We start from the raw sequence: 25302 nt of genomic DNA on the forward strand, positions 1-25302 counted from the left end.
AAACGCTGTACTTGATCGGATTTCCTTCATGAGGTGGTCTTCTCATCTTCCTTTGATGACCTGAAATTTTCCCAGGCTTGCAGCATGCAGTGTTGTTAGCATAAACGAACCTTTTCTCAATGGCCTGCCTTTGAGAAAACCAGTGCCAGAGCTGAGTTCCTGTGCTAACATGCCCATCTGAAGCAAGAAAGCAGTCCAGATGCCCAAAATATTGGGGTCAGCGATGCATCTGGATTCCCCTAGAACTAGCCGAGGCAATGCAGCGTACTCTGAAACGCAGAGATTTGTGAGGAATGTGGCGCCGGTATGTCACTTGAGCATACGAAAGCCACCTGTGTTTGATTAAGGTGCAGTCTTGCTTTCAGGACTAACTGCATGGTCTTTGAAAGTATTTTTCACAAGCCTTAAAATCCTGTTTGGGGATGAGAAACCTAACCAGATAAAAACATGCTGCCTTATGGTGACCTCGTACATGTGCTGTCCAGGCAGGCTGTGCAGGGAAGTTAATGGTGGTGCAGGAGATGGTATTTGTCCTGTGGCACTGCCTCGTACCTGGATCCTGTAAAACCATTGGTGTGGGGAAATTGGCTGCTGTTTTAGTGTAGCACCAGCTGTATCAATGATGCCAAATGCTGAATGTAAAGTTTTGGGTTATTCTGTGACTGTTATCTTTAGAGTGTGCCTGGTTTGAGCCTGGGTCTGCCTGGAGTCACCAAGGGCCTTTCCATTGATTCTGTTGAAAAAGAGGTGTTAATGCAGTAGTACAAAGCAAAATTAGTGGTTTGTAATCTTAGGGTGTATATTTACAGTGATACTCACTTATTTTTTTTCTCATCTCTTTCAGCAGTACAAGTTTGTTCCCCTCGGAGCTACAAATACTGTTGATTTGAGATTTGAGCTCATCCCGCACTGTTCCTGCACAAGCAAGGACCAGAAAAATGAATATCCAGGGGAAAGGCTTTCCCTTGGACCTCGGAGGAAGCTTCACTGAAGATGCTCCAAGGCCACCGGTTCCTGGTGAGGAGGGGGAACTTGTGTCCACTGATCCAAGGCCAGTTAGCCATGGTTTCTACTCCAGTAAAGGTGATGTGGTTAGAAATGAGACGTCCACGGCAACACCAAGGCGCTCCGATTTGGATTTGGGGTATGAGCCCGAGGGGAGTGCTTCACCAACTCCACCCTACCTGAAGTGGGCCGAGTCACTGCATTCCTTGCTGGATGATCAAGACGGTATCAATCTCTTCAGGACTTTCCTGAAACAGGAGGACTGCGCGGATCTGCTGGACTTCTGGTTTGCCTGCAGCGGCTTCAGGAAGCTGGAGCCATGCGCGTCTAATGAGGAAAAAAGACTCAAGCTGGCAAAAGCCATTTACAAAAAATACATCCTCGACAACAACGGCATTGTGTCCCGGCAGATCAAACCAGCCACAAAAAGCTTCATCAAAGACTGCGTTGTCAAATTGCAGATTGACCCTGACATGTTTGACCAGGCCCAAACGGAGATTCAGTGCATGATAGAAGACAATACCTACCCTTTGTTCCTTAAGTCTGATATTTATTTGGAATACACAAGGACAGGTGGGGAAAGTCCAAAAATTTACAGCGATCCGAGCTCAGGGTCTGGGACAGGTAAAGGGCTACCCGGTTATCTGCCAACTCTGAACGAGGATGAGGAGTGGAAGTGTGACCAAGAGGCCGAGACAGAGGCCAGCAGGGACTCAGTGCCTTCCAGCAGGCTCACGCAAAAGCTGCTCCTGGAGACGGCCACGCAGCGCGCCACCTCGGCCCGGCGCTACAGCGAGGGGAGGGAGTTCAGGTAGGTGAGCGCCGGGACAGCGTCCCTTCTGCAGGTGCCTCCAGGCATCTTGGAACCACTGTAGGCACCTGGGTGATGGGAGCTTTGGAGGACTTTGTGTGATGGGGAGCATCTGTATTGGTACAGGATGGCATTTTGCGGATGCTTTGATGGAATGCAAAGCTTTGATTGAAAGTAGTCTTTGGCTGTTCCTGTCTGATTTCCCCAAATCATCCTTGTAGCACATTCCTTATCTGGAAAAACTGCTACTGGATGTGGGGTGGAGGCCGGTAGGCTTGGTGGGCAGGGCAGAGCTATGGGCAGTCCTTGTGCCTGCACAGGCAGTTGAGCAAGCCACAGTTTTAGGTTGGCTATAGCCCACACCAGCAGAAGGCCAGTGTTCAGTTACTGTAATGAAGGCAAGTAAGCTGGCGGTAGAACTTCTCTGTGTAAATGCACCAGGAAATTATTATGAGCCACCACTCAAAGCTGCAGAAAGCTTGCAGCAGATACCCTCCCCTCGGTAATGTTTATATGAGTGAAATGGGGTTCACAGTGCACCCTGACAATGGGAGATGGCTTTGCACAGGAGATTCCTGGCACTGAACTGTAGCAGTGTCAAAGTCAGAATCACCAGATCCAGTTAAAACCATTCCCTCCTGCAGTTTTTCCCTTCATCAAAGTAATTGCTGGTTTTTTTTTAACTGGAGGAGTTGCACAGTTTTGAAGCTTGTTTTTTTTTTTTTTTCTGGGTCCCCCACCCACTCCAGCCAACATGGATTTTGCAACTTGCTGAGAGCTCAGTTAAAATTCCAGACAATTAACTTAGCAGGGAGCTCTCTGGGATCAATAAGTGTGTGTGTGTCTAACCCTTGCTGAATCAACAGAACCCCGCCAGAACACATTCCTACTTCTTTTTTTTTTTTTTTTTTAATAAAATCTCCTTGTTTTAAGACCTGCTTAGGCTAAAATCTGACGCTTTGTGAAGATTACGAAATGAAGTAGCTGAACTGTCCTCTTCAAAGCCGCCTGCTTTATGAAAAGCATTTCTGTGTTTAATCTCCCTCGGCCGTCCCTTTAGGCTGGCAGCTGGAAACACATCCCGCCCCACACAAGGTCTCGGCGCCTTTCAGCTGGCGAAATGTTTTTGGTTTGATTCTTTTTCCTTACAGATTTTGAGGAGGGGATGTTGCATGTGAAGATCTTGTCGGGGGGAAGGGGGAATTCATGCGGACTCTTGCTGTTTTAATCAGGAGTCAGGAAAAAAATATCCCAGTGTCTTGGGACTTTCCCGTGGAGTTAATAAAAACCTTGAATGTTTCTTGAAGTGTGTTTTCACTGGGCACTTGGGTACTCACCATAAGTGAAGAATTAGAAAAATCTATCTTTTAGGTACCTTTATTTAAGGGATAATGGCTTTAAGATTGAAAATAACTCATTTGAGGTTCAGCTGTGTTGTTTCCTTACTAGACCAGGTAGCAAAAACCTGCATGCAGTGCGTGCAGCGCTGCGCTTCTCAGCTGCAGCTTCAGACAAAAATGCACTTTACCCATTATCTGAATGCATCAGTGCCAGATTTTAAAATGATTTAAGAAATGTGCTGTGGAGTAGAAGCGTTTTGGAGTAAAGTTCCACAGTCTTGAGCATTTTCATACCAGATTGCAACAACATGAAACAAATCTTTACCTGGAGGATGGAGGTCATTAAAAATGCATAGCTATTAATTTGTAGTGTCCAACAGCCTGTCATTGTGGCTACTGACACTCCATTGACCTGTGGGGTAGGGAGGCACAGAAGTGTTTGCCATTCTCACCAGAACAGGAGTCAGCCTTCAGAGCATTGCCATGGAAGATGCTGCTGAACTGCATCTGCTGAGATACTAATTTATGAGGTGATTGTTCCTCTTTGTGCAAGATTTTGTGGTTGAATTAACTTACTTCCCGGACATTGTATAGCAATAGCTGTCTTGAATAAGCTGGTTTTTTAAGCTGTAGCATCTTTATCCTGCAGACATTTTTGTTCATTTACTTCCTCACCTGTGGAACTGTGCTGGAAGCTGGTGGATCTGCTTGCAGCAAGAGGCCATAGCTGCGTGCAGCACTTGAAAGGCTGGGTCCCAATTTAGTTTGAAAGTCTCCACAAATCTTTTCTTTTTTGCATATGTGTGGAAGAATTTCTCATTTCTGTTCTTGAGGGAATGTTGAAATAAGCTGTTTTACATTATATCTGAGGGCCTGTGTAATCTTCCCAAGATTGAACTTCTATTCCTTGGCTTCCATGGAAACACTAAATAAAGAGGAATCAGAGCAAATGCAACAGAAGTATTTGTCTGGTAGCAAATGAGCATCTTGAATCAGCTCCAAATTTTTTTGCATCAGAAAGTTCATGAATCTTGATGTGGTAGCTCTGCTTTCGGGGGAGCAAACATGAAAATTCCTCAAACAGCAGAAGACAACTCATTATTAGCACTGATATTTGAAGGTGTGCAAGTGCACATGTGTGTTTGAGAATATCCTGGAATCACAAGCATTGCCATTACCCACTGTGGTTTTGTATGCTTAGGAAAAGGCCAATAGTCATTATAGTGAGGCTCCTGCAAATTAATTGGACGTTGGTTATGGATCAGTAAACTTCAAAGGGGGTAACCCCGAAGATCTTGGGCATTAACTCGCAGTTTCCGAAAGTGACACTAACGTGGTTGTGAGAGAGGCTAAATCGTTCATTAACCTTCTTCTGACGCACCAGGATGGCATTCCTCAGATCCCAAGAGCAGGAATTAAACTTGTGCGTGAGAATCACCTTGCAGCCTGGTTTTCAAGTGCTCCAGGAAAACACACGTATCTTAAAAAGTTGGAAATTTGGTGTTGGTGGTGAAAGGTCTTAAAGTCATGTCTTTAGTCAGAGTGGGTTTCTTCTGCAGTCTCTTTAGCTCTGAGCTGAAACAGGCTCTTCTCCAGCTCCCAAAGCATTGGAGAGTAGTGCTCACAGCTGTTGCCTTTGCTTTCTTCCCTGGTGAGATATGAGAAAAGCATATGATGTTACCTGCGAGCAGCTGTGTCTTCATCTCTTCTGAAAGCCAATTTAACTGGGAGATTTGGGTTAGTTTTGAGGTTTGACCAGTGTCATGAAGCACACAACATGCTGAAAAGAAAACCTGAATGATGGGAGGACATGCAGTCGTGGGTGAAGTCTCCAACTGTTGTGTATTGATGAGTGTTGCGATGGAGCTAAGCATGGATGGAGAAATTTCTCAGCTGGGGCTTTGATATACACATGGTTTGTTTTTTGTTGGTTTTTTTTAGAAGGGAGCTGACTACATGATTCAGGCTTGAATTTCCACAGTGCTGAGCTGACTAAGCTCATGGCATTTCACAAGTGTTGGTGGTTCCAGCAAAAAGATGGGCAGTGTGATTCTCCACCAGAGCCGGCAGAAATCATCAGGAGGGTCCTTGTGCTTGTGCCCACCTATTGGCAACCTCTCTGGACATGTGTGAGGGCAGCTCTCCCCACAACATACAACCAGCAATCCTTCATAACAGGGAAAAGCAAGGGAGGAAAAGCTGAAGGAGCTTTGGAGGGACGTGACAACCCCTGGTCTGAGGCGATGCAATGATGAACTGTGACATGGAGAGGAACGGTGTAGGCTAGTTCAGGGAAGATGTAGGATCTCTCTGCTGCTTAGGCAGCATAAATGGTCCAGCGGTCAAAAGCTGGGCCTGCGTCAGGAAGGTGAAATTTAACTGGCAGACGTAATTGCAAGGTTTGGTGCTTTGCTTGTAATTAAATATTAAATTGCACACTTCTGACTCAAGACTGTGTGGTGAAGGAAGAGGTGTTAATTGTACCGAACGGGTGGAAGACTGGGGATGCAAAATCAAAAGCGCTGGTGCAGGAGAAGTCTGTGCTTAGAAAGTTTAGACATATGTTACTGTCTTACTGATGCTTCGTTTAACTGGAGAGACAGCATGTGCATCTTGGAGTTAGGCTGCTGGAGCTTCATGAGAGCTTGTTTGCTGGAAAAAAGCAGCTACTGAATATTATACCCATATGTAATGGTGGAAAGAAAGTTAACTTGAATTAAAATTGCTGAACCCATAACATTACTTGCAATTGTTACATGACTTGAGGTCTGTACAGAGCAGCAGCTATTTCCAATTTTAAAGAAAATAAGTTATGGAAGAATAGGTTTGGTTCTACATTGTTCTTGAGAGAAGTTAATCTAATGGGGAGCTGGGGTCTGATGCTAACAGCACTATGTGGTAATTTAGTGACCAGAGTACTGTAAGATATACAAGGCAAAGACTGATGGTGTTTTTGCACAGAAGTTACGCCAGCTTTTTTCAATACATTGTTAAGCTGATGAAACTTCTGCATGGAAATGCTTATATTAACAGTGTAAAGTATTTATACCACTGGTTGCCAAGTTTTAAAATGGATTTTATTTGAAGAACAGCTTTTGTGCCCATAGCTTTGCCTCTACACAGATCAAGGTGAAATGGTGCTCTGTTTGTTGTTTGGTTATGGATCAATGCTTTGGCTTCCTTTTAAAGACAGGTAGTTAAGCTTTTGAGCACTCTTGTTTGATAAATGAATAGCGTTTTCTCCCCTCCTCCAGCAAACAGCTACCTTATTGTGTTGTGATTGGGTTCTATTTGGGTTACAGAATCTTTTCTCTTAAAAGCATGAAAGAGGGGGTTGTATCTCCTGCTTTTTGGTGCTGAGGAGATTCTGGGTGGACACACCAGGAAACAAATCTTCCTGAGGGGCACAATGTAGTCCAGGAACCAAGTCACCATCTTTGGAGGGCTTCATGGCTGGTTTGGCTATAGTCCTATTTTGATAGGATACAAAGATAGCACAAATAATGAAGTGCTATATTTTGAGGACCAGGTTGGAAGTTGGAATGGTTTGGGTTCTAAACAGATCCCAGGATACTGAGAAGTGCACCCAGGAGGTCGGCCACAGGGTGGGTACACCTTGGTTTTGATCTGCCATTTAACTTGGCTTTATGTTTTAAGGCTTTCTTTGTTCTTGCTATAACAGACTAATCCCTTGAATAATTAGTTACCACTGGATGTTTTAAAAATGACTGCCTCTTGGATGTTTTCCTGTAATAATAGTCTGTTAGATCCTGGATTTACTGAGACAGACTGTGAAATCCTGTTACACTGGGCTTGCTTGGTGGAAAAGGGACTGAGAAAGGTGAGGGGTGCTGGGGGAACATATGCTAGCTTCATGTTAGGGTAGAGCTGCTGATTTCTTTCCCCGCCTTCACAAACCATGCAAGAAGTCCTTCATGCTCGCTGGGTTGGGTCACTGGCTGCTGGAGTGCACCACAGCTGCGGGTCATCCCTAGCTTTGGAGCTTCAGAAGGTACTCCAAGAAGCTACAGCGCTATGGCTGCTCAGTGCAAGGCCAGTCAATGCAGTCACCATGCATTTAAAATAAACCGATCCTATTTGAATTAATGGGAAAATCTGGTTTCAGAAGTGGCTGCATGTGTAGTGCAGAAAATCACTGTGTTTAAAAAATCCCTCAGAATGGAGGTGCTGATATCCTAAATCAGTTCCTGGAAATATCATTGGATTATTAGGCTCATCCTTAAATCCATTAAGCAAATTACAGTTAATCAGTCAAATAAAAGAAGAAAGATCTTTTGCAAGGCCCTTTCTTTTGAGCCGCATGCAGAAGCTGTAGTAATATTTTAATTTTCCATCTTGTCAGTGAATGTATTCAATCACTTCACTTCCTTATGTGGAGGATTTGAAATTAGAAACTGAGGTTAATTATCTGCATTAAACGAAATATGTGAAGACCACAAAAGCAAAAACCTTCACGATTTGGTACGGTCTGTTAAGCTAGGCAGGCTGTTTCAGAAGGAGAGGGGTTATTTTTCCCTGGTTTTGTTCAGATTGAAGGGTTTTAGTCACAGTAATTGAAATGATTAAAAAGTCAAATTGCTGGTGAATATAATTCTGAGAATCTTTCTGAAAAGATTTGACACTTGGTTAAGAGCAGGAGTCTGCTCTGCCTGGGCTTGCTGGGCACCGTGGAGCAGCCGCTATTGTGCCATCCCCGTGTGTCCTTGGGATGGTTGTCCTCGGTGCCTTGTTATCAACCTCTTTCATGGTGATGGGATGTCCTCTCTCTGCTGGTAAGTTTGTGGAGGTGGTTTGGAAGTGGAATCATACTGGAGGAAAGCTACACTTTTGAGCAAATTGGATGTAAACTGAGTCCAACATCATCCTAATGCCAGCAATCAGCATTTCCCTCTGAGGAAACTGCCTGTTTCACTTTTAAGTGCAACTTCAGACTCTACAAAGATGATACTTTTGGAAATATACCATCCCACAGAGGTCAGCTGTTTTGGGGGTGACTTGTTTATTTAAAGGCTCATTTTTTCCTACCTCTGCAGTATGCATGTGGCTCAGGTGTGAGCTGCTCTGGAGTCTGCAGTGCCCATCTCTGCTTGTCGGGGCCAGAGCTGTCCATTCACTGGTGCAACCCTGAATACCCAGCTCTGTGCACTTCAGGAAAGGTCTGACTGTTCTGGAGACATGCATCTTCTCATTCCCTTTTGTCATATGCCAGAGCATATGACATATGCTTTGCCTGAAGTCACACTCAGAAATTGAATTGTAGCAGGTTACGCTTGCATGTAAAAGCAAAACTGTCGTTACTCACAGCCCTGGTCTGGATTCTTCACTATTGTAAGGCAGTGATGAATTTAAGTAGAACCGTTGCAGTTTTAAGTCAGATTATCCAAATTCTATAAAACCCAAAAGGAAATTGGATTTTACCTTTGAAGACTCCAGAGTGCACTTCTGTGGTAAAACCTGGAATTTTTTAATCCTGTGTCTCCCAAGATACAACCTGTCCTTAAAGTACCAGCATTTAGAAGGTCTTTAGCTAATCTTTAGCTGATCTAAGTAACTAATAGATCACTTTTTTTTTCCGGTGGTCCATGTTTAGGACAGGTTAACTCTGCTGGAAAAGCATGCCCTTAGTGTCAGATTTACCCTTTTCAGTCATAAATTTTGGCCATTTTCTTGGCTGGCAATCACCATTTCAGACTGGGTGAGATTTATCCAGAAGAGGGGACTCCTTGTTCTGCCAGTGCTGCCAACCTGGTCCTGGTGGTTGCTTTGGGACCTCCAGCCAGTGCATATATTCACTGTATCATTTGGTAGCTGCGGACCTCACCAAGCTTTCACAAGCAAAATACTAATGAGAGCTGAGTGATAGGAGAGAGCGTGGGACTCTGTATGCAGCTGTAGCTACTGAGTTTGAGTAACTTTGTCCTGGCTCTGCTCTGTGGAAGTAGGACCTATAAAACCATTTAGCACCAGACATTTAAATGAGAGCTGGGATGAAGTGACTGTTACCCTCAAGGATCCCAAAAGAGGAATCAACAAATAGAAATTATTCTATTAGCAGGGGCAAAGTTCACAGGTTAACCATCGTGTCAAATCAATGAAATGCGGCCTTGATCTTCTGCACAAGGGCTTTATTGTGTATAAATAAGAGTGCCCGAGCAAAGACAGCAAGTTCTTGCACTGTAAATTTGCAGCATGCAGAAGAAAGGGAAGCTCTGTACAGACTGCAGTGCAAAATGTCTGCTTTGGACATCGGCTTCATTCCTGCTTCAAAAGATTTTAAAACATGACCTTGGAACCTTCTTGCTCTCCTCATGGCCCTACCCAGATTGGATTTCCATGGGGCATGTATTTTTTGTTTTTTTAATAAAAAGTTGGGGTCTTTGGCTAAGAGGCCTTGTCTTTGTACTTTTAATTCAGTCCATGTGACTGTCATAACATTTATTTCTTAGGAAATGAAAAATGTTCCTTCTTGAGCAAGCCACAGCAGAAAGCTGTTGGGTACGTGGGCAGCCTCAGGTGTGTGCAGCATGTGTCTTCTGCTGATCTGCTGGTGCTGGATGAAGACCATCACCCCAAGTCCTTTGTAGCTTGGTCCATGTGTCTACCATGAAAAGAAACAGTAGAAGCTGCCTTCTTCTATGTGGAAGTATTTATGTTTAATGTGTCTGTGAACATGTGTCCATTCAGGTAAACTTTGTTTTCCTCTCTTGGGAAAAGCTACTTTGACAAGGCTCACTTGACCCTCTTCAGGATGGACCAATGTTACCGAAAATAGATGAGCTTGAAATGAGATGGAAACAGGCAGTGAAGGATGTGTGGCTGTGTCACTGCAGCGTAGGATTTGTCACATTGTAAAACAGCACTGCAGTTTTCCCCTCTGGATATGTGCAATGGATTTGTGACCCAAGGGTGATTTGAGTGCTGCTGGCTGGGGAAATTAGCCCAAATGGAGGCATTAGAGCAGAGCATCCCGCTGTCCCCGAGCGGTGGTTTTGGGTCTTCCCCAGAAGAGGCTGGTGGAACCTGCTAACACTGATCCATAAACCTTCCTCCTTCTGAAGAGAGGAAGCTTTCCAAATGGGTATGGGAAAAATTTTCCTTTGGTAGTCCTGGAGATAACAGGTCACTCAGCTTCACCCAGTGATTCTTGCACAACAAATTGTGGTCAGTCTGAAGTGTCTATTAGAAAGGCATCCAAGTGATGGGAGATCATGCAGCATTTTTGTTATCTCTTCCTGTGGTTAGTTACTTGGTGTTCCCAGTGTTCCTTACAGCTCCCTTAATTTCTTCATTTTTTTTTCCAGGTGCAGTTTCTAGCTGCTGGGATTTGGTGCTGCTGGCTTTAGAGGCTCCAAATACCTTTGCATGTTTGAAAAAAACCCACTGAATGGGTGTGAATGTTCTTCTTAAGTGGCAGCAGCTTTGTTATGGAAGGCCCTTTGGTTTTATTAGACTTTTCAACCCTCCGGTTGACTGTTAAACAAGCCGTGGCTTGTCATGGTTGACAAACCTTCCCTCTGGTCTCAGACCTAACCTACCAGTTTAAAAGGCAGTATTCTTTTGTTTGCAGGTTTCTGGGTGGGGACCATTGGGCCTCTAAGGGAAATTAACTTGTGGCCTCTCTTTCCCCCTCCTACCTCAAATAAATTAAGTTTTGTGTTAACTGTTCTGTCACTTCCAAAGGCCAAAAGGAAATGTCAGCCTATGATTCAGGTTTTCTGCTACCTGAGGTTCTCTGCTACACACTAAGAGTGCAAGCAGGTGGGAATATATAATTGTATTAGAAACAAAACAGCTGCACAATCAGTGTCAGCAATTGAAGATAAAATGTAGAAAGTTTTTTGCATGATTCATCCATAATTATTTAAAAACATGTTGAATTTATTCTTAAGCTTTGGAAGAGAATTCTTGCAAGGCTGGCGTTTGCCGTCCGTGATGTTTATGCACCTGAGTAAATGCCTGTCTCAGCAGCTTGTCAGTGGTGAGTGCCCCAGATCTAAATCCCTTCAAAGGTAAACCCAGCACACCTTTGTCTCTGTGGGCCTTTCCATCTCCAGAGTTTTCGCTGGGGAGGTGCAGTCAGTCATAGCAGTGGCTGACACTAGGGTAGCCAGGGTCCTGGGATTGGTGCAGAGATGGCTGGGGAGCAGCTTTGTGTGCCCACAGCCATGACAGCCAAGCTGGGGGCTGTATCTGCTCTCCTCTTTTTAAGTCCCTCTAGCAGTATGTGTTGTATGGATTGTAGTGGTCTGGGGAAGAAATGGGGGAAGTTCCTTTGGGTGGTCCCTTTTGGGTGCAGAAGGCTGGCCATGTCTGATTTTCAGGCTGTGGAACGTATGGTGCTTTTCCTTGTTGTATGTCATTGCAGGTGCTGCTGCTTTCTGCCCAGCTGGGCAAAACTCGTGATTTTCATTTTGAGCCCTGCAGTGCTCAGGAGAAGGTGGTCTGCCCTGAGAGAGGGGCACTGTTCACATACTGCTCTCTTTGTGATTGCCAAGAAGTTGGAAATGTGCTACACTGAACTGGCTGAGAATTGTCGGGGTGGTTGTTGTTGTTTTTATGCTAACACAGCACTCTGCCTGACACACCAGCCCAGATAAGCATCCGCGCGGGGCAGGGCACTTGCCCACGTGGCCGGGAGGGCAGCTGGCACCGCAGTGGGTGTCACTGCAACAACCAACACCTCCCAGTTTCATCAGGCTCAGAGCGCTTTTTCCTCCAGTGAGAGGCACAGGCAGGCACCTGCTGAAGCAGGGAGAGGAGGGGAAGGATCTGAAACAGACATCTGGAGTTGCGTCTCTGACCCAGACTTTAGCAGCATGTCCTCCATCCCTGGGACAGGTCACCAGTCAAGCTCCACTGCTTCATCATGCTGTTTGCCTCAAGAGATGAGCAGATCTGAGGAAGGCAGAAAGTCCAGTGCTCGTTCTAGCCCCTCTCCTGCTGCACCCTGCTGCCTGCAGCTTTAGTCAAGAGTTCAAGGAGGCTTTTCTGATCCTGCAGCAGTCTTGGCAGAAAAGCCAGCTGGCCTCTTGTTGATCAGTTTTTCTTGCTTGATGCAGTGCTGGAGCTTCTCTCCTTGAAACCCAAGTGTCCCTTGCAAATTGCACTTGACTTGGGCACTCTCAGCCTGGAGCACGTGGCTTGTTTGAGCTGTAGCTCCACTATCACTGATTTTATAGTGAAGATGCTGGGCTTGCATTCCTCTGGTGCCTGCCCGCAGTTCTTCCACATGCTCAGAAGGATAAATGCATCCTACAGCTGTCTGGATTTGCCTCCCCAGTGGCAGGACACCCTTGACAGGCAGCAGTTGCTTGGACTCAGCAAGGTCATCTGGGTTTTGATCCCTGATGGTGACACCCTGAGTCAGCTCTGCATGGATTGCTCTCTTTCTCACCTCATGTAGGTTCTTCTGTCTGGAGCCACTAACCACACTGCCAGCAGTCAAGCTACAAGCAACCCTTTTTCTTTGTTAATTGCCACCTGTGGCTTGGCACGGGCAATGTCAGAAACCCTCCCAGGTAGCCCATCTTGGGCTGTGGACTTGGGTGTAGTGTATTGCCTCAGGTGGTACAGAGCAGCATAATCCTCTCACTTCCCAGCTTTGGAAGTCGTCCTGGAAGCCTGAGCTGAAGAAAGAGGATGGGACTGTAGCCAACCCTCTCGTTCCAGATGGGACAGTAGTGGCAGGAACACCTATTGTCCACAGAGGTGATGCCAAGCCACAGAAGGCAATTAGCAGGGAAGAAAAACATACTTCCTGTAACATTTTAATTTTAAAATATTTTTAATTTTTAAATCAAATGTGCACACACTGATATTCCAGGTAGGCAAAATTGGAACTGTAAGGGCAAGCATTTGAAATTATCTGTTTCGTGTTAGTTAGCAACTTAGTGAAACAGGCAGGTTTGCCAAACAGGATTATATTCTGTTCCGAGTGATGCTGAGTGTGAACAGGATTTGCAACATCGAGTTACTCTGCCTTTGGCACAGAGGACAAGTGAAACAGTCTGGAGTATGGTAGAGGGGTCTCTATCTAACCATACTGTTACCAGTGCACTTACGGTGGAGATGGAGTTTGAAAAGAAATCTTTCCTCCTCTTTAGGGTCACCTGTTAGTGTTGCAGATCTAAACTCTGTGTTACACAGTCAGCACCTTCAGGCCTGAAAAAGGTTTTCGCAAGCTCTCTCTTTCATACAGGGGACCCTTTGCACCAAGTCCCCCTCCCCAGCTGATGCTGCAGCCATTTATGCTAGGCTGATGAATTTCACCTTTATTATCTTAGTGCTCAGTGCATCAGTTCCCTCTATGTTGCCATATTTTGAGCATAAATTTGGAAACAAAGCAGTGGTGGGGACCTCAGGGATCGGAAATCCTTCTCAGGTGTTGGAGTGAGTGTGGAGATGGGGGGCATCAGAGCAGCAGTGCCATAGCCTGCAGTCTGCTACCTGCAGCAATCCAGGCTTGAGGAGGTGGAATAGAGAAGAGGGTAGATGTTATGACCCTGTGTTGGCTGGGGACCTGCTGACTGCGAGCTGTCAGAAGCTGTTTGAGGTCAGAGTGCCCTCCGAGTCCTGGAGGAGTGCCTTATTACTGCTTTACTAATCTTCCTATCTCCAGCTTCCCATATAGACAAAACAGGCGTGCGTCAGTTCTTGGAGTAAAGTTTGTTAAAGCTTGTCCCAGGCTCTTTTAAGCGTCCTGTTGGCTTTGCTTGGGTTAATCCTTCCCCCTTGCTCTTCCTGTGATCCCCACGATACGAGAAAAGAAAAGGCTGTTCCAGTATCTCACCATAGCTGATTGTGATTTTACCTCTCTCACCAGATTTCTTAAAATACTCATGCAAGTACATCAACCATGGCCACTTCTAGTATTGACAGTAGTCCTGCATCAAGCCAGAGGTTGGGCTACTCTGCTCCTTCAGAGGTTCCTTCCAACCAACACCTCTGTGATTTTAGTCCTTAATTAGCTGCCAGGCAGATCCTCCTCTATCACATGTATGTTTGAAGGCCTTAATCAGCTTTTATGCAACAGTGAGCCCTGCAGAAACTCATATGCTCGTGTAGTGAAGTAATGGCACTAACAGCTGGACTGGTGGCAAGGAGGCGGCCATACCCACAAATAATCATGAAATACAATATGAGAGCCTGCACTGAGGTGAAAGTGCAGTTCCAGCAACCAAAGCCACATGAGCAAGGAAAAGCATTTCTTTTCCCAAAAAAATAGGCATTGAAAGAGAGGGATGAAACTGCTTTACTATAGCAGCCATATGCAGCAGATTGTATCCTTGCCTGTCTCTCCTCCCCTGTTCTTCTAGAGGTGTTTTTAAATCTCATATCTGAAGGGTTAAGCTTTAAAAATGAGGTATGTTTCCTTTCCTCTTGAGATTTAATGACTTTTAATTTGCTGTTTGATCCTGGTTCTCATGGATTTACTGTGTGGGAGCTTCCCCACTGGCTTACAAATAAAGCAAGTGACTGTTCCTTTAAAAACTGTAAGGCTTAAATCAAATTATGCAGTAATAAAATTGAGCATGTTTTTCAAACAACAGCAATAGAAGGAATGGGTTTTTTGTTGTTGTTTAGGTTTGGTATGCACGTTATGATCCTCCAGGTTTTTAGATACCTGATCTCAAATCTGTTCTAGTGGTGTACTTCTCTTTGCAGCATGGAGACCAGAGGTCCTGCATCTCACCTCAGAGGCCAGAAAGGTGGGAACGGACAATGCACTATTTTTAGAAATCAGCAGTGATATGTTCCAGGAACTCCTGCAGTTCTTTTGAGAACTGGGTTTGAAGGTTTTGAACACAGATAGGGAAATATGTCATCTGTGTAAATTGCTCTAAATTACCTGCAATTTGTTGGGAGTTGCCATTTCTAACTGCTTATTGCAACTCTAGATATTTGAGGAAGCTTTTGATTATCCTGAGCTTGTAAAATGTAATTGGCTATTTCTTAATTGTTGTCCTCTGTGAAGTATAATTACCTGTAATATAGAGCTTTTTATTTGTCAATGCTGCAAACAGGAAATCAAGAGTGTCTGATTGAGATAAGTTTGGGGACTCTACCATGACTTGTAATTGCATTAGGTGACTTGTTCGTACTGGGACTGGTCTCTCCTGTGAAGTCCTGGAGGTCTTTAAAGAACATGGAAATCTTAAACACCATCTTTATGTGATGGTGTGTAAAAGTCTGGCTTGTCCTTTCCTAAAACACTCTTCAGACAGCTGGTGTCTTCTTAGCAAGGTAGTGGCATCTCTTCATTCTGACATATTGCATGAAGTTTCAGGAGGAACAGGCTGAATTGGAATTAATTGCTTAAATGCAGTTAATCAGAAGATGTGGTAGAGCTTTCTGATATCCATGTAGAGAAGTCACTTAATTAAAGCTTAGCAGGCTGAGGGAAACTGAGAGATGCAGAGAACCCCAGTTCTCATTGGTGTGTGATGGTACCTGGATGTAGAGCAGACAGAATAGGACTATACTGAACTTGGATCTGTTGCAGACTAAAAGCATGTTTTATCCTAGTCTGGCATGTCTGCACAGCGAGTTGGTCCTTGTGTCCCATTTGCTGCTGCTCAGCTGCCCTTGATCCAACTGTGACGGCAAGGCACATGTGGAAGTGTGGGTTTGGGATTCTGGGGTGACTTGGGGTTTATATTGCATGGTCAAGTTCTGTCTGTAAAGTTGTGCCCCCCTGGGTTTGTGTCATGCTCACTGGTGCTGAAGCTTTCATTGTCATCATCTTCCCAAACTGCATCTGTCCTTGGTGAAACATTAATACTTAATTGAACTTGGCCATTACTAGGAAATTCTTTGTTGAAGTTCTGTTCTTACGTTTTACAGCAGCAATAGGAGTGTCAGGTTGGGTATGTTCACCCCTCCTTCATCTCCACCTGGGCTTGGCTGTGCTGGGCCCAAGCGCAGCTCTGAGGAACAGTGGAGAAGCAACAGGAATTGGTGCTGCCAGTCTGAGGTTTTACATTCTGTGTAGGGGGGTGGAGAGCCATAAAGGGGGAACTAAAAGCTCTCTAGTTGCCCACTGCAGCCCTGGGAGATCCTTTTGCAAGGCAGGCTGGCTTATGAGTAGGTCTGATCTTACAGCTGGGGTTTTCAGATGTTTGAGTACATGTGTTTCCTTTACATTCAGTATGTAGGTTTAAATATCCTCCTCATTGTGCCTTTAGAGCATGACTTAGAATCAAGAGCCACGGAGTGTTCTTCAGGAGCTCCTGGCCAGTTCTGCTGCCCAAAAGCAGCAGTGCAAGTTTCCTTTGGAGGAACCTCCTAAAAACAAAACCTTAAAATAAAACCCCTCTTCTTTCTAAACTCATTCTCCACAAACATAGAATTGTTTTGTTTTATTTTTGCTCTTTTGATGGCAAACCGGTGCCGAACAGTTCTCAGGGAAAGCGGTGAGTCAGCTCGCCCAACAGTGACTCTATTGATAGATGGAAGGAGTGGTGCTAAAGTCTGTCTAGTCATTGTTGGTGCTTGGCTGGAGCGCCAGGGGCTCTGAGGGCAGGCTCAAACACCTCTCGCCAGCCTTGGGAGATCAAACGCTATGAGTCAGGCCACAGAAATCATGATAGGGCCTAAATTAATTAAATCTTTCTTTAAAAAGCCCTGTTTTGAGAGCGGGAAGGGAAGGATACACACGCACCGGGGGGGTGTGGGACCCGCCAGCTCATGGGGTGTTGCAAGTTGACTTTCCTTCATGCCTCCCAAGCTGCTTCAGTGGAAACACTGCCTAGTGCCTGCTCTGAAGCAATGGACCTGCCAACTTTCTTCTCTCTTGATATCCTCCATTTCTCACCTTTCAGTTTAAGGATGTAAGCCAGAGCTAGAAAATAAGCACTTGGCACCAACACACCACTCCTGCGTATCTCATCTCCTGCTAATTTTTCAATTAAAAATGCATATGAGGCAGAAAACATTTTAAGAGGGGCTTTAATTCATTCTGTAGTTTGTGTAATTTTGATCAAGGTAGGAGAGGCAGGAGAAGATGGCCAGATGGTAGGAAGTGTGGTTATGCTGCAGACCTATTAATGGCTTTCCCTTGGGTTTTCCCATCCCCTTTTCCTGAGGCATGGCTTGTTGTCAAAGGTGGGGAACCACATCCATGAAGCCCACAGCTTCCAACAGACCTTTACCTATGAACCAAACTTTAAAGGTCATGGGCATAAAGGACCATATCCTATTAATGCACCAGCTCTTCATGCCAGCACCAATATCCTGTGCCATGCCTTAGGTTGATACCATCCCCTGAGCCAGAGAGGGTTACAACGGGCACCAGAGGCCTTGAACTTCACTTTGGTCTATTAAATGCAAGTGCCACACACTTTGATACCTCAGGCCATGCTGCCCCGAGCTTTCTTCAGGTGCTCTAAACATGTGGTGCTCACCTCCCATCTCACCAGGCACCAGGAGTAGGCCAATTTTAAGCATAACGCACAATCTCAACTATTTTATTGCTTAATTTAGGCCATAAAGTCTCTTTGATGTGTTGTGTAATGCAACATTCATTCTGAAAAAGTGGGTGGAGTAGCTTTATGGTATTATAAAAATAAATAAAATGCCTGGCAGGATTTTGAAACCACATGGTCATTCCTCCGCTCTCTGCAGATAAGTTGATTGTTGAGAGAGAAATCTTGCTTAATATCTAACTTTGGGTGATTTATTTCTCCAGAGTCCTTTCATCTGCAGCATGTATTGGGTTATCTGTGACTTCTAATCTGATTGTTTTAAGCGTGATCAAAGAACCCAAGAGAATGCACTTTATTTTCCCACTGTATGAACAGAATGCTGTTTGTACAGTGCATTACATCACCTGTTCCTGCTGCTCCCGAGTCCAGCACCAAATGGCTGCGGTATAAATAGAAAACAGAATGGACTTGTAGGGGGTGATGAAATTTGTTCCACTTGCTGAGTAAAACAGAGTTAAGTCAACGAATGCTTTCTTCACGCCCAACTCTACCTCGGCACACTACACAGGCTGAAAATGTTTGAAATAACTCGCTCATGAGGGGTATGGAGCTGGCATTCGCAGTGTCAAGGAGCCATGCTGAAAATCCACAGGAGATGTCAGGCAGGGAGATAGCTGTCGTTGAAATTGCTGAGATTCTTTCCAGGCTATGCAAAGAAAGAGTGTGGCCTTGTGTTGTTCTAGCTGCGATGGTCCACAGGCAGGGTCTGCACAGAGAGGTGGTCACTGTCCTTGCCTGGGCTTGGGGTTGCAGGATCCCTACATACATGGAGGGCTTTGTCACCCCAGAGAAACCCATCAATAGAAAGCAGCTTGCTTTTGGAAGGTCTGGGGGAGGTGGACCCCAGGCACCACTGGACTATTGCTCCAGGATGCAAACTGTGTATTTTGGGGGAACAAACGCTGAGGAGAAGCTCTCATTCATGGTGAAGGCCTAGGAGATGCCTCTGAAGATGGGCTGGGAGCTGCATTTCTTTGCTTGATCCTAACAATCCTGAATTCAAGAAATGATTCTATTTTCTGACATTAATGCTTCACCACCATGTAAGCTCAGCGCTCCGTGGAGGACAGCCATGCATCTCTCTGCAGCTTTAACACATCTCCCCCACTAGCCTCTCCTAGCCTCTTCAGGGGCTCTGAGCAGCATTTTCACTCCAATTACCTAATTGATTAACACATTTAACTTGGAACATTTGTTATCAGCCTGTGTTTGACTTCCAGTTTCTTGCTTCTCATGCAGACCAGGAGGGTAATGTGAGGGCCTGTAAGCTTGCTTGCTGGGTTTTCCAATCTGTAGCTGCTGGCCTTAAAAAGAATTAAAATACAGAATCCTCCATCATTACTGACCTTGCCTTGACACGCGAGCAGCCCTTATGAGCATCCCACCCTGGGTAAATAGCTCACATTTTCATTCAGAAGAGAGCTGCTGTGCACCAAAGGGTCAGGGGAAATCACTTGGGAGATAAGTGGTGTTTTTATCTTAAGCAATTAGTCCTTAGTGTCGGGTTTTTTTAAATTTTCTAATTGGCTTGGAAGTTGTTCTTGTGCAGTGTGTGGTCGCTGTAGGAATGCTAAACCAGCAAAAATGGCTAAAACTTGTCTTCCCCACCTCATCCTGCCACTCTGCTCACTGGGAAGCAGAAAGTCACCGGCATTTCTGACGTGCCATTCCAGCAGGATGAGCTTATGGCCACTATCTCCCTCATCAGCCTCCGGGTAGTGATCATCTGATACGTGTAAAGGGGTTGCCCATCCATCATTAAGCTTCTGGTGGTTTTCTTCATCTGCAGTCCCCAGGTTGGAGGAGCAGGAAGGAAGCAGGGAGAGGACCGCAGCATGGAGTTTTCCCTTCGGATGTTGTCTTGGCATGGGTTAGGGTTGGGATCTGTACGGCTCCATCAGTGCTGACTGCTAAAGCATGGCCAAGTCTCCTTGCTGCAGCCCTCACCCTGTGTGATGGGGAATTGTCTTTCTCTGAGCAAATCGAGCTGCTCTTCAATTTCTTTCCAGTAAATTATAGGAAAATGAGTTTGTCCTTCAGCCTTGAATGCTATGCAGCACCATCATGGGATTGATTAAACCTTTCATGTGTTCCCTGCAGGGTGCTGAGCAGTGGGAACAGCTGCACAGTTACCTGGCCTTGTCCTGCCCACAGGCCTGCTGCTGAGCTTGCTCTCAGAGACACGTGGGCACGTTGCTCGCTTCAAGGTCATATTGCAGAGTTTACTGTAGCTGAAGCACTTCTGGTGTGTTGTTTGCACAGTGGTGGTGTTTGGAGGCCACCGCTTGCTGGGCTGTGAAGAGGGAAACATTACAATTTGCATTAAGATGGGGGATTTTCTAGCCCTCATGGAACAGCATCCTCAGTGACATTTCAGCTTCCTTTTGGTGCGGCTGAATGATGAGTGTCTATCTGCAGCGGCTGTGAAGTTACTCTCTCTGTGCCCTTGTTGGGGAAAGAGACTGAATTCTGGGGCTTTGATTAATGAAATGATGAGCTGAGCTTGCTGTATGTCCATTTTATTGCTGCTGTTGCAGACCATAGAAGCATCCAGATGCATTGTGCAAGCTGATAGACACAGACTAGCACTGAAGTGATCTGCATCTGCTTGAATTTCACCAGTTGGGATATCAGAGTTTAATGTGTGTAGTGTTCTTTCCACAACAGAAATCTGTATTTCAGTGTGATACACTACTAGTTGGGCTTTTTTCCCTCAGCTGTCTTATGCAAAAGCACTTAAGGAGTAGCTTCAAAAGCATCCAGAGGTGTGAATTACAGCTGATGTAATTAATTTGTGTTTGTGGGCCTGGCCCCCTGCCGTCTAGGTGGTGTGTTGGGCTGGCAGTTACCGAGAACAAAAGTCTGATCTTGGAGAAGATTAGGAATTCTTTCACAAAGGTTAAGCCAGGGGCTGCAGCCTTATCATTTGTACTGGTGTCCTGTGGCAAATCTGTAATTTAAGCCATGAACAGTAGGCTGGCTGTTCCTCACACCAGCTTTAAAGCAGAAGCCTCTCTGCTCACCTACCTGGTTGTTTTGCAAAACAAAGTCTTAAGAATGGTTAGACATAAGACTGAGGCAGCTCTAGATCCTTAAGTCACTGCAGGGGTGCCCGTTGCGAGGACAGAGCTGGAGCCTGCTGTGTGACTTTTGAAGTCTCTTTCCCAAGCCCATCTCCATGCTGTCCCCTGTCTCTTCTGCTCATCATGTTCTCATTCCTCCCACCCTGGTGTGAGCGAACAGCGTAAGGACTGTGCATTGACCGGGCACTGCAAGGAGATGAAACAGGGAGGGAGGCAAATGGGCCAGCAGGCAGCTCAAAAAGGGGGAACCCAACCTTGCCTTTCCTATGTGCTGCCCTGGTATGCTGAGCCCAGCCTGGCTGCAGCAGGATTTAGTCCCAGCACACTTCCAGCCAGCATGTTGTGGCAAGCTTCTCCAAACAGCAGTTTCCACTTTTCCTCTTTGGTGTCTATTGTTTTGTTATTTGGGGAACTGGAATCCGTGCTCGAATTTGAAACATGGTTAGCATTAGCCTCTGACGCAATGGGATGGGGCTTTTTTCCTTTCAAATTGGTCTGAGCCTGAGCACATCATTCCCTGGACAGCATGAGGGATCCACAGCTCTGCTGTGACCCACACATGTGGACAGCAGGGCAGTGTTGTGTTCAGTGCCGGAAGAGTATCCCCTTCAGTGTCAGCAGAGCTGCAGAGTGCTTGGGCTAAATGGGGCAAATAGTCACTTGATTGCAAGTGACTTTCCAGAGGGAGGAGGCTGGCTGAGTGCTGGTGGTTTAGATTTAGCCCTTTAATGAACAGCATCAGGAATAAGTTAAGTTCTCAATTATTTTGATTTTAATCTAATATGTTAATAACGTGAGGATCTTCAGATGAAAATGAATTTCGAAGTTGCTTTAAGTATTTGCTAGCATAGGAAGCTAAAGACATATGTGGAAGAAAGGGCCATCTGATGAACTGCTATTGTTCTCTTAATTCAACCCACCCCATTTGGGCCACTCTGCATGAATGGCTTTGCGTTTGCTAATAAAATTGTGCTATGTTCCCCACAACACATGTTCTGCATGTCCCAGCTAGTCAGCAGCAGTAAAACCTTTTTTTATAGGTTTATAATGTTACCTTCTCAACTGTGGCTTCTTTTAGAGACAGCAGCACTTTCAGGGTTGGCCTTGAGCACACAGGTGTGGCTTTGAGAGCTGCCATAACACCACATTTCTGGCACATCTTCCTCCTGTCCCTTGGTACCTTGTGCCCTTGCTCTCTGCATGGTTTGTCAGTGAGCATTTGTACCTCCTCACCTGAAGGGTGCTGTGTAAGCAGAGACTGTTGGAAGAGAAATAGAAATGTGCTCCTTGGATTGCATCCTCTGCCTTCTCGCCAAAATGTTTGTACGAGCCCAAGCTGCTTCTCATGCTGGCTCAGGGAGGGTCCAAAAGTGGCTGTCTTAAAGTCTGAAAGGGCTTCAAAGCCCTTTTATCTGTTTGGCTTTGGAGACCCAAACAGGTTGTGGGAAGAACTCTCCTGTTGTATGAGCCCAGGAGAACTGCAGCCAGCCTAATGGTTTCTTTGGGCAGTCCCTGAGACAGAAGGGTGAAAAGCAACCTTCTGCCTTAGCACAGCATCTCAGAGGGGGCTGCTTTAGCAGTTGGCTGGCAGTGGTCCTCTAGGGGCCATGTCCAAGCTAGGTGGAGAATCAGTATGCATGGCAGTTTCTCCCTCTCCTTGGCACATTGCTTTAAGGACTGTAGGATGGAGGGGATTAGACCAAGTTCTATGGGGAGGAGAATAGTCAGCAGGGGATGGCTGGTCATTTTTGTTCCTTTTGTGGTACAGTCTCTCCCTTACTACTCATAGGGGCTCATGAGCCTTTGTGATGTTTATTAGGCTGAAAGATTTGGAGACCTCTGGTCTAGCTAGCTCTCCAACTGAGAAGGGGAATTTAGGCACTTGTGATAGTGTGGCCAAAGAAACTGCAATAAATATTTGGGAGATTTTAGTGTTTAGCATTTGTCAAGAATGGTTTAGCAGAATGAAGTCTTTAGTGGAAAGGATGGAAGTCCAGCTGAAATGACAGAGATGTGCCTGGGTTGGCGTTGGCACATCTTCCACACTTCAGGGATTAGAAGGAATTGTGTAATAACAGCATAATGATCTGCAGAATTGGCTCATTTCAACTTCAGCTGCTTTTGTTTAGGGAGATGGACTTAAAATCTGAAACTGGGTCAAAATCTTTTCTTGCTGTAGAAGTTTCACACGTTTCACACTTCTGTTTGAAGATACATCTTAAGCTGCTTAACCAGCCTTCCTAGGCTGAATTTCAGCCAGGCAGGTGACTTTGGCCTGCAGGTTCTTGTGAAAGTGGTGCTGATCAGGATCAGAAAAGGATCTAATGATCACCAACACATCCTCTCTGGCTGATCGAATCACAGTCCTTGGTCCTCTTTAGGACTGATGGAAACAGCAGAGGCTGTTCTAGAGGTGCGTTCACTCTTCTGGATTCTTACCACATTTTCAGTGAAGGTCAGTGTCAAGATAATCTCTTCATGAACTTGCCCTAAACTACCACGGAGACAGAATTCTTCCCCAGCAATGGCATTCTTCCTGGAAGTAAAGCCCAAGTATTTGTGAGCAGTGCCCTCAGAGCTGCTGTGGCCCCAGGTCTCCTCTGCTTGCAGCAGACAATAAAAATGCCAAAGTTTTTCAGTGCAACCCCGTTTCCAGCAGTAAATCCTGATCCCAAGGGCAGCTGCTCACAAACATACATGGCCTCCTGATCTCCCGCAATTGGCCCCAATTAAGGAATTGTGCAGATATTTATTTGTCCCAACCCATTCTTTAACTTTTCCCAGAGGAAACATCCTGAAGGGAGGTTTGCCAGGTTAGCGTCAGGAAATAGCTGCTTGGGAAGCCCTCTGCCTTGCTACTGAAGAAAGCAGCCTGATTAATTATTCTGACTGAGGTCCACTTCCAGTGGTAAGACTGGGAGGACTTGTGAAGCTGAAGATTTGACGGTCAGAAATTATGGCACTTCAGCAGGCAGTCCCACCAGGCAGTCAACCTGCTGCCTGCAGGCAAGTAGTGAAGTGATCCTGCATATGGATATCTCCATAAGCTGCCAGCAGTGGAATTCATAAATTCTTTTATTATTTGATTAAAGCTGTACAACAAATGCCTCTCTGCAGCATACAGAGATGTCTGTTACCATCTTGAGCAGAGAAGATGATGCCATTGAGCAGTTCCTGTGTTAGCAACATACACATGCAAAACAGAAGAGTCTCTCTTCTATCCCTTACTCACCATGTGAATTTTTACATCATGCTGTGGATATCCACATAGTCCAGAAAGATCAGTCCTAGAACAAGAACCTCTGGCAAGCACTGTTCCCTGGATGTGATAGGGTACCAGCAGCAAAAGTTGGCAGCCAGGTCTGTCTGCTGTTGCATTGTGTCATGCAAGAGTCTCACCACTGCAGATGTGCAGGCTCAGACACTGGTGTCACAAGCTCCTGCATGTTTTGATTAATTCATCTACAGTTTTCACACACAGGTTCGGGGACGGATGCTTTCATCAACTTTGCGATCAAACTGTGTGCCAAGGATATTATGAGTCACGTTACAGACTCGCTTGTAGTTTTGCAGGGGCATGGGGAGTTAATAGTGATGTTAAAATATCACTCATTTACTCTATAGGTGGAGCTGGTGGCAATGGCTGTAGTCATGGTTGCCTAACATTTCCCATTATATAAAACTTTGTTGTAGTTGCTCATATCTTTATCAGACTGTGTTGTTTGGTATTCTTCCATGCTGAGATTTTGCTGAAGGCTTAATTATTTTGGCAAATTTTAGCAAAAACAGAGGAGGAGGAAATTACAGTGTTTTGCTTGTGTCAGAGTCTTACAATTTACTTTTCATTGATAACCATCCAGCTTTCCTACTTTGAGGAGGGGGTGTATCATTTGGCAGGGTGGGTTGCTGGAGGTGGGAAGGGTGCTGGCAGCTTCAACGTACCTTTTGCTCTCCACGTGAAAATCTGTCCAATTTGATTAAATTGGAGAATTGCACAAACTCTGTAGTAGATGGTTTAAAATTTTGGCAGCTGGAATATCCTGAAAAGTGTATTTGCTCTGATGATGCTCATGGCTAAGACTTCAGAGACTGGAAATTGCAAATCCTATTGCTGATGATGATGATTCTGGATTCGCTGACACTTGTCATTAGGGGAGCAGCTCTCGCATCCTTCAGAAAATGCACTTAGCAAAACCAAAAAAGGCTTTTTGGGCAGTGATGGCGGGGAGGTGTGGAGGATGAGGTCCTCCAGCAGTGAGCAGGTGATGTTGGGAGCTAGCAAGAGATGAGGCTGTACAGGATATTGATACTGGAAGGGGTTTTCTGATGCTTCCCGGAGTTTTCAGGTGCTGTTCTGCCTTAGTTCAAGACCGTTCTGCAGGAGGAAGATACTGCTGAGCCACTCAGCCAGTTTTGATAATAGGCTGAAATTCCCTTTTGTGTAAATGAATGGCAGGTTAGAGGAGAGAACCCTGTTTGCCTCCAATGGGGAGGGCTGTGAGCCAGCCCTAACAGTGTGATTGAACTCATGTAGCCAAATGGGAGAGAGGGGCTGAGTA

General features: G+C 45.4%; 1 protein-coding gene across 4 annotated transcripts in view; it reads left to right on the forward strand.

Moving 5' to 3' along the window:
- Positions 1 to 25302, forward strand: part of AXIN1 (axin 1) — a 73373-nt gene that overhangs the window by 1429 nt on the left and 46642 nt on the right. For 3 of the 4 annotated variants that reach the window (XM_062639485.1, XM_062639483.1, XM_062639486.1), the window contains exon 2: positions 845 to 1816. In XM_062639485.1, coding sequence (XP_062495469.1) covers positions 939 to 1816 — 878 coding nt within the window. In that variant the 5' untranslated portion in view covers positions 845 to 938. The remainder of the gene's footprint in view (positions 1 to 844; positions 1817 to 25302) is intronic. The other variant, XM_062639484.1, reaches the window with a different exon arrangement.

Source organism: Pezoporus occidentalis, unplaced genomic scaffold (genome assembly GCF_034315485.1).
Source record: "Pezoporus occidentalis ecotype Australia unplaced genomic scaffold, CSIRO_AGI_Poc_V1 ctg60, whole genome shotgun sequence".
Classification (NCBI taxonomy): domain Eukaryota; kingdom Metazoa; phylum Chordata; class Aves; order Psittaciformes; family Psittacidae; genus Pezoporus; species Pezoporus occidentalis.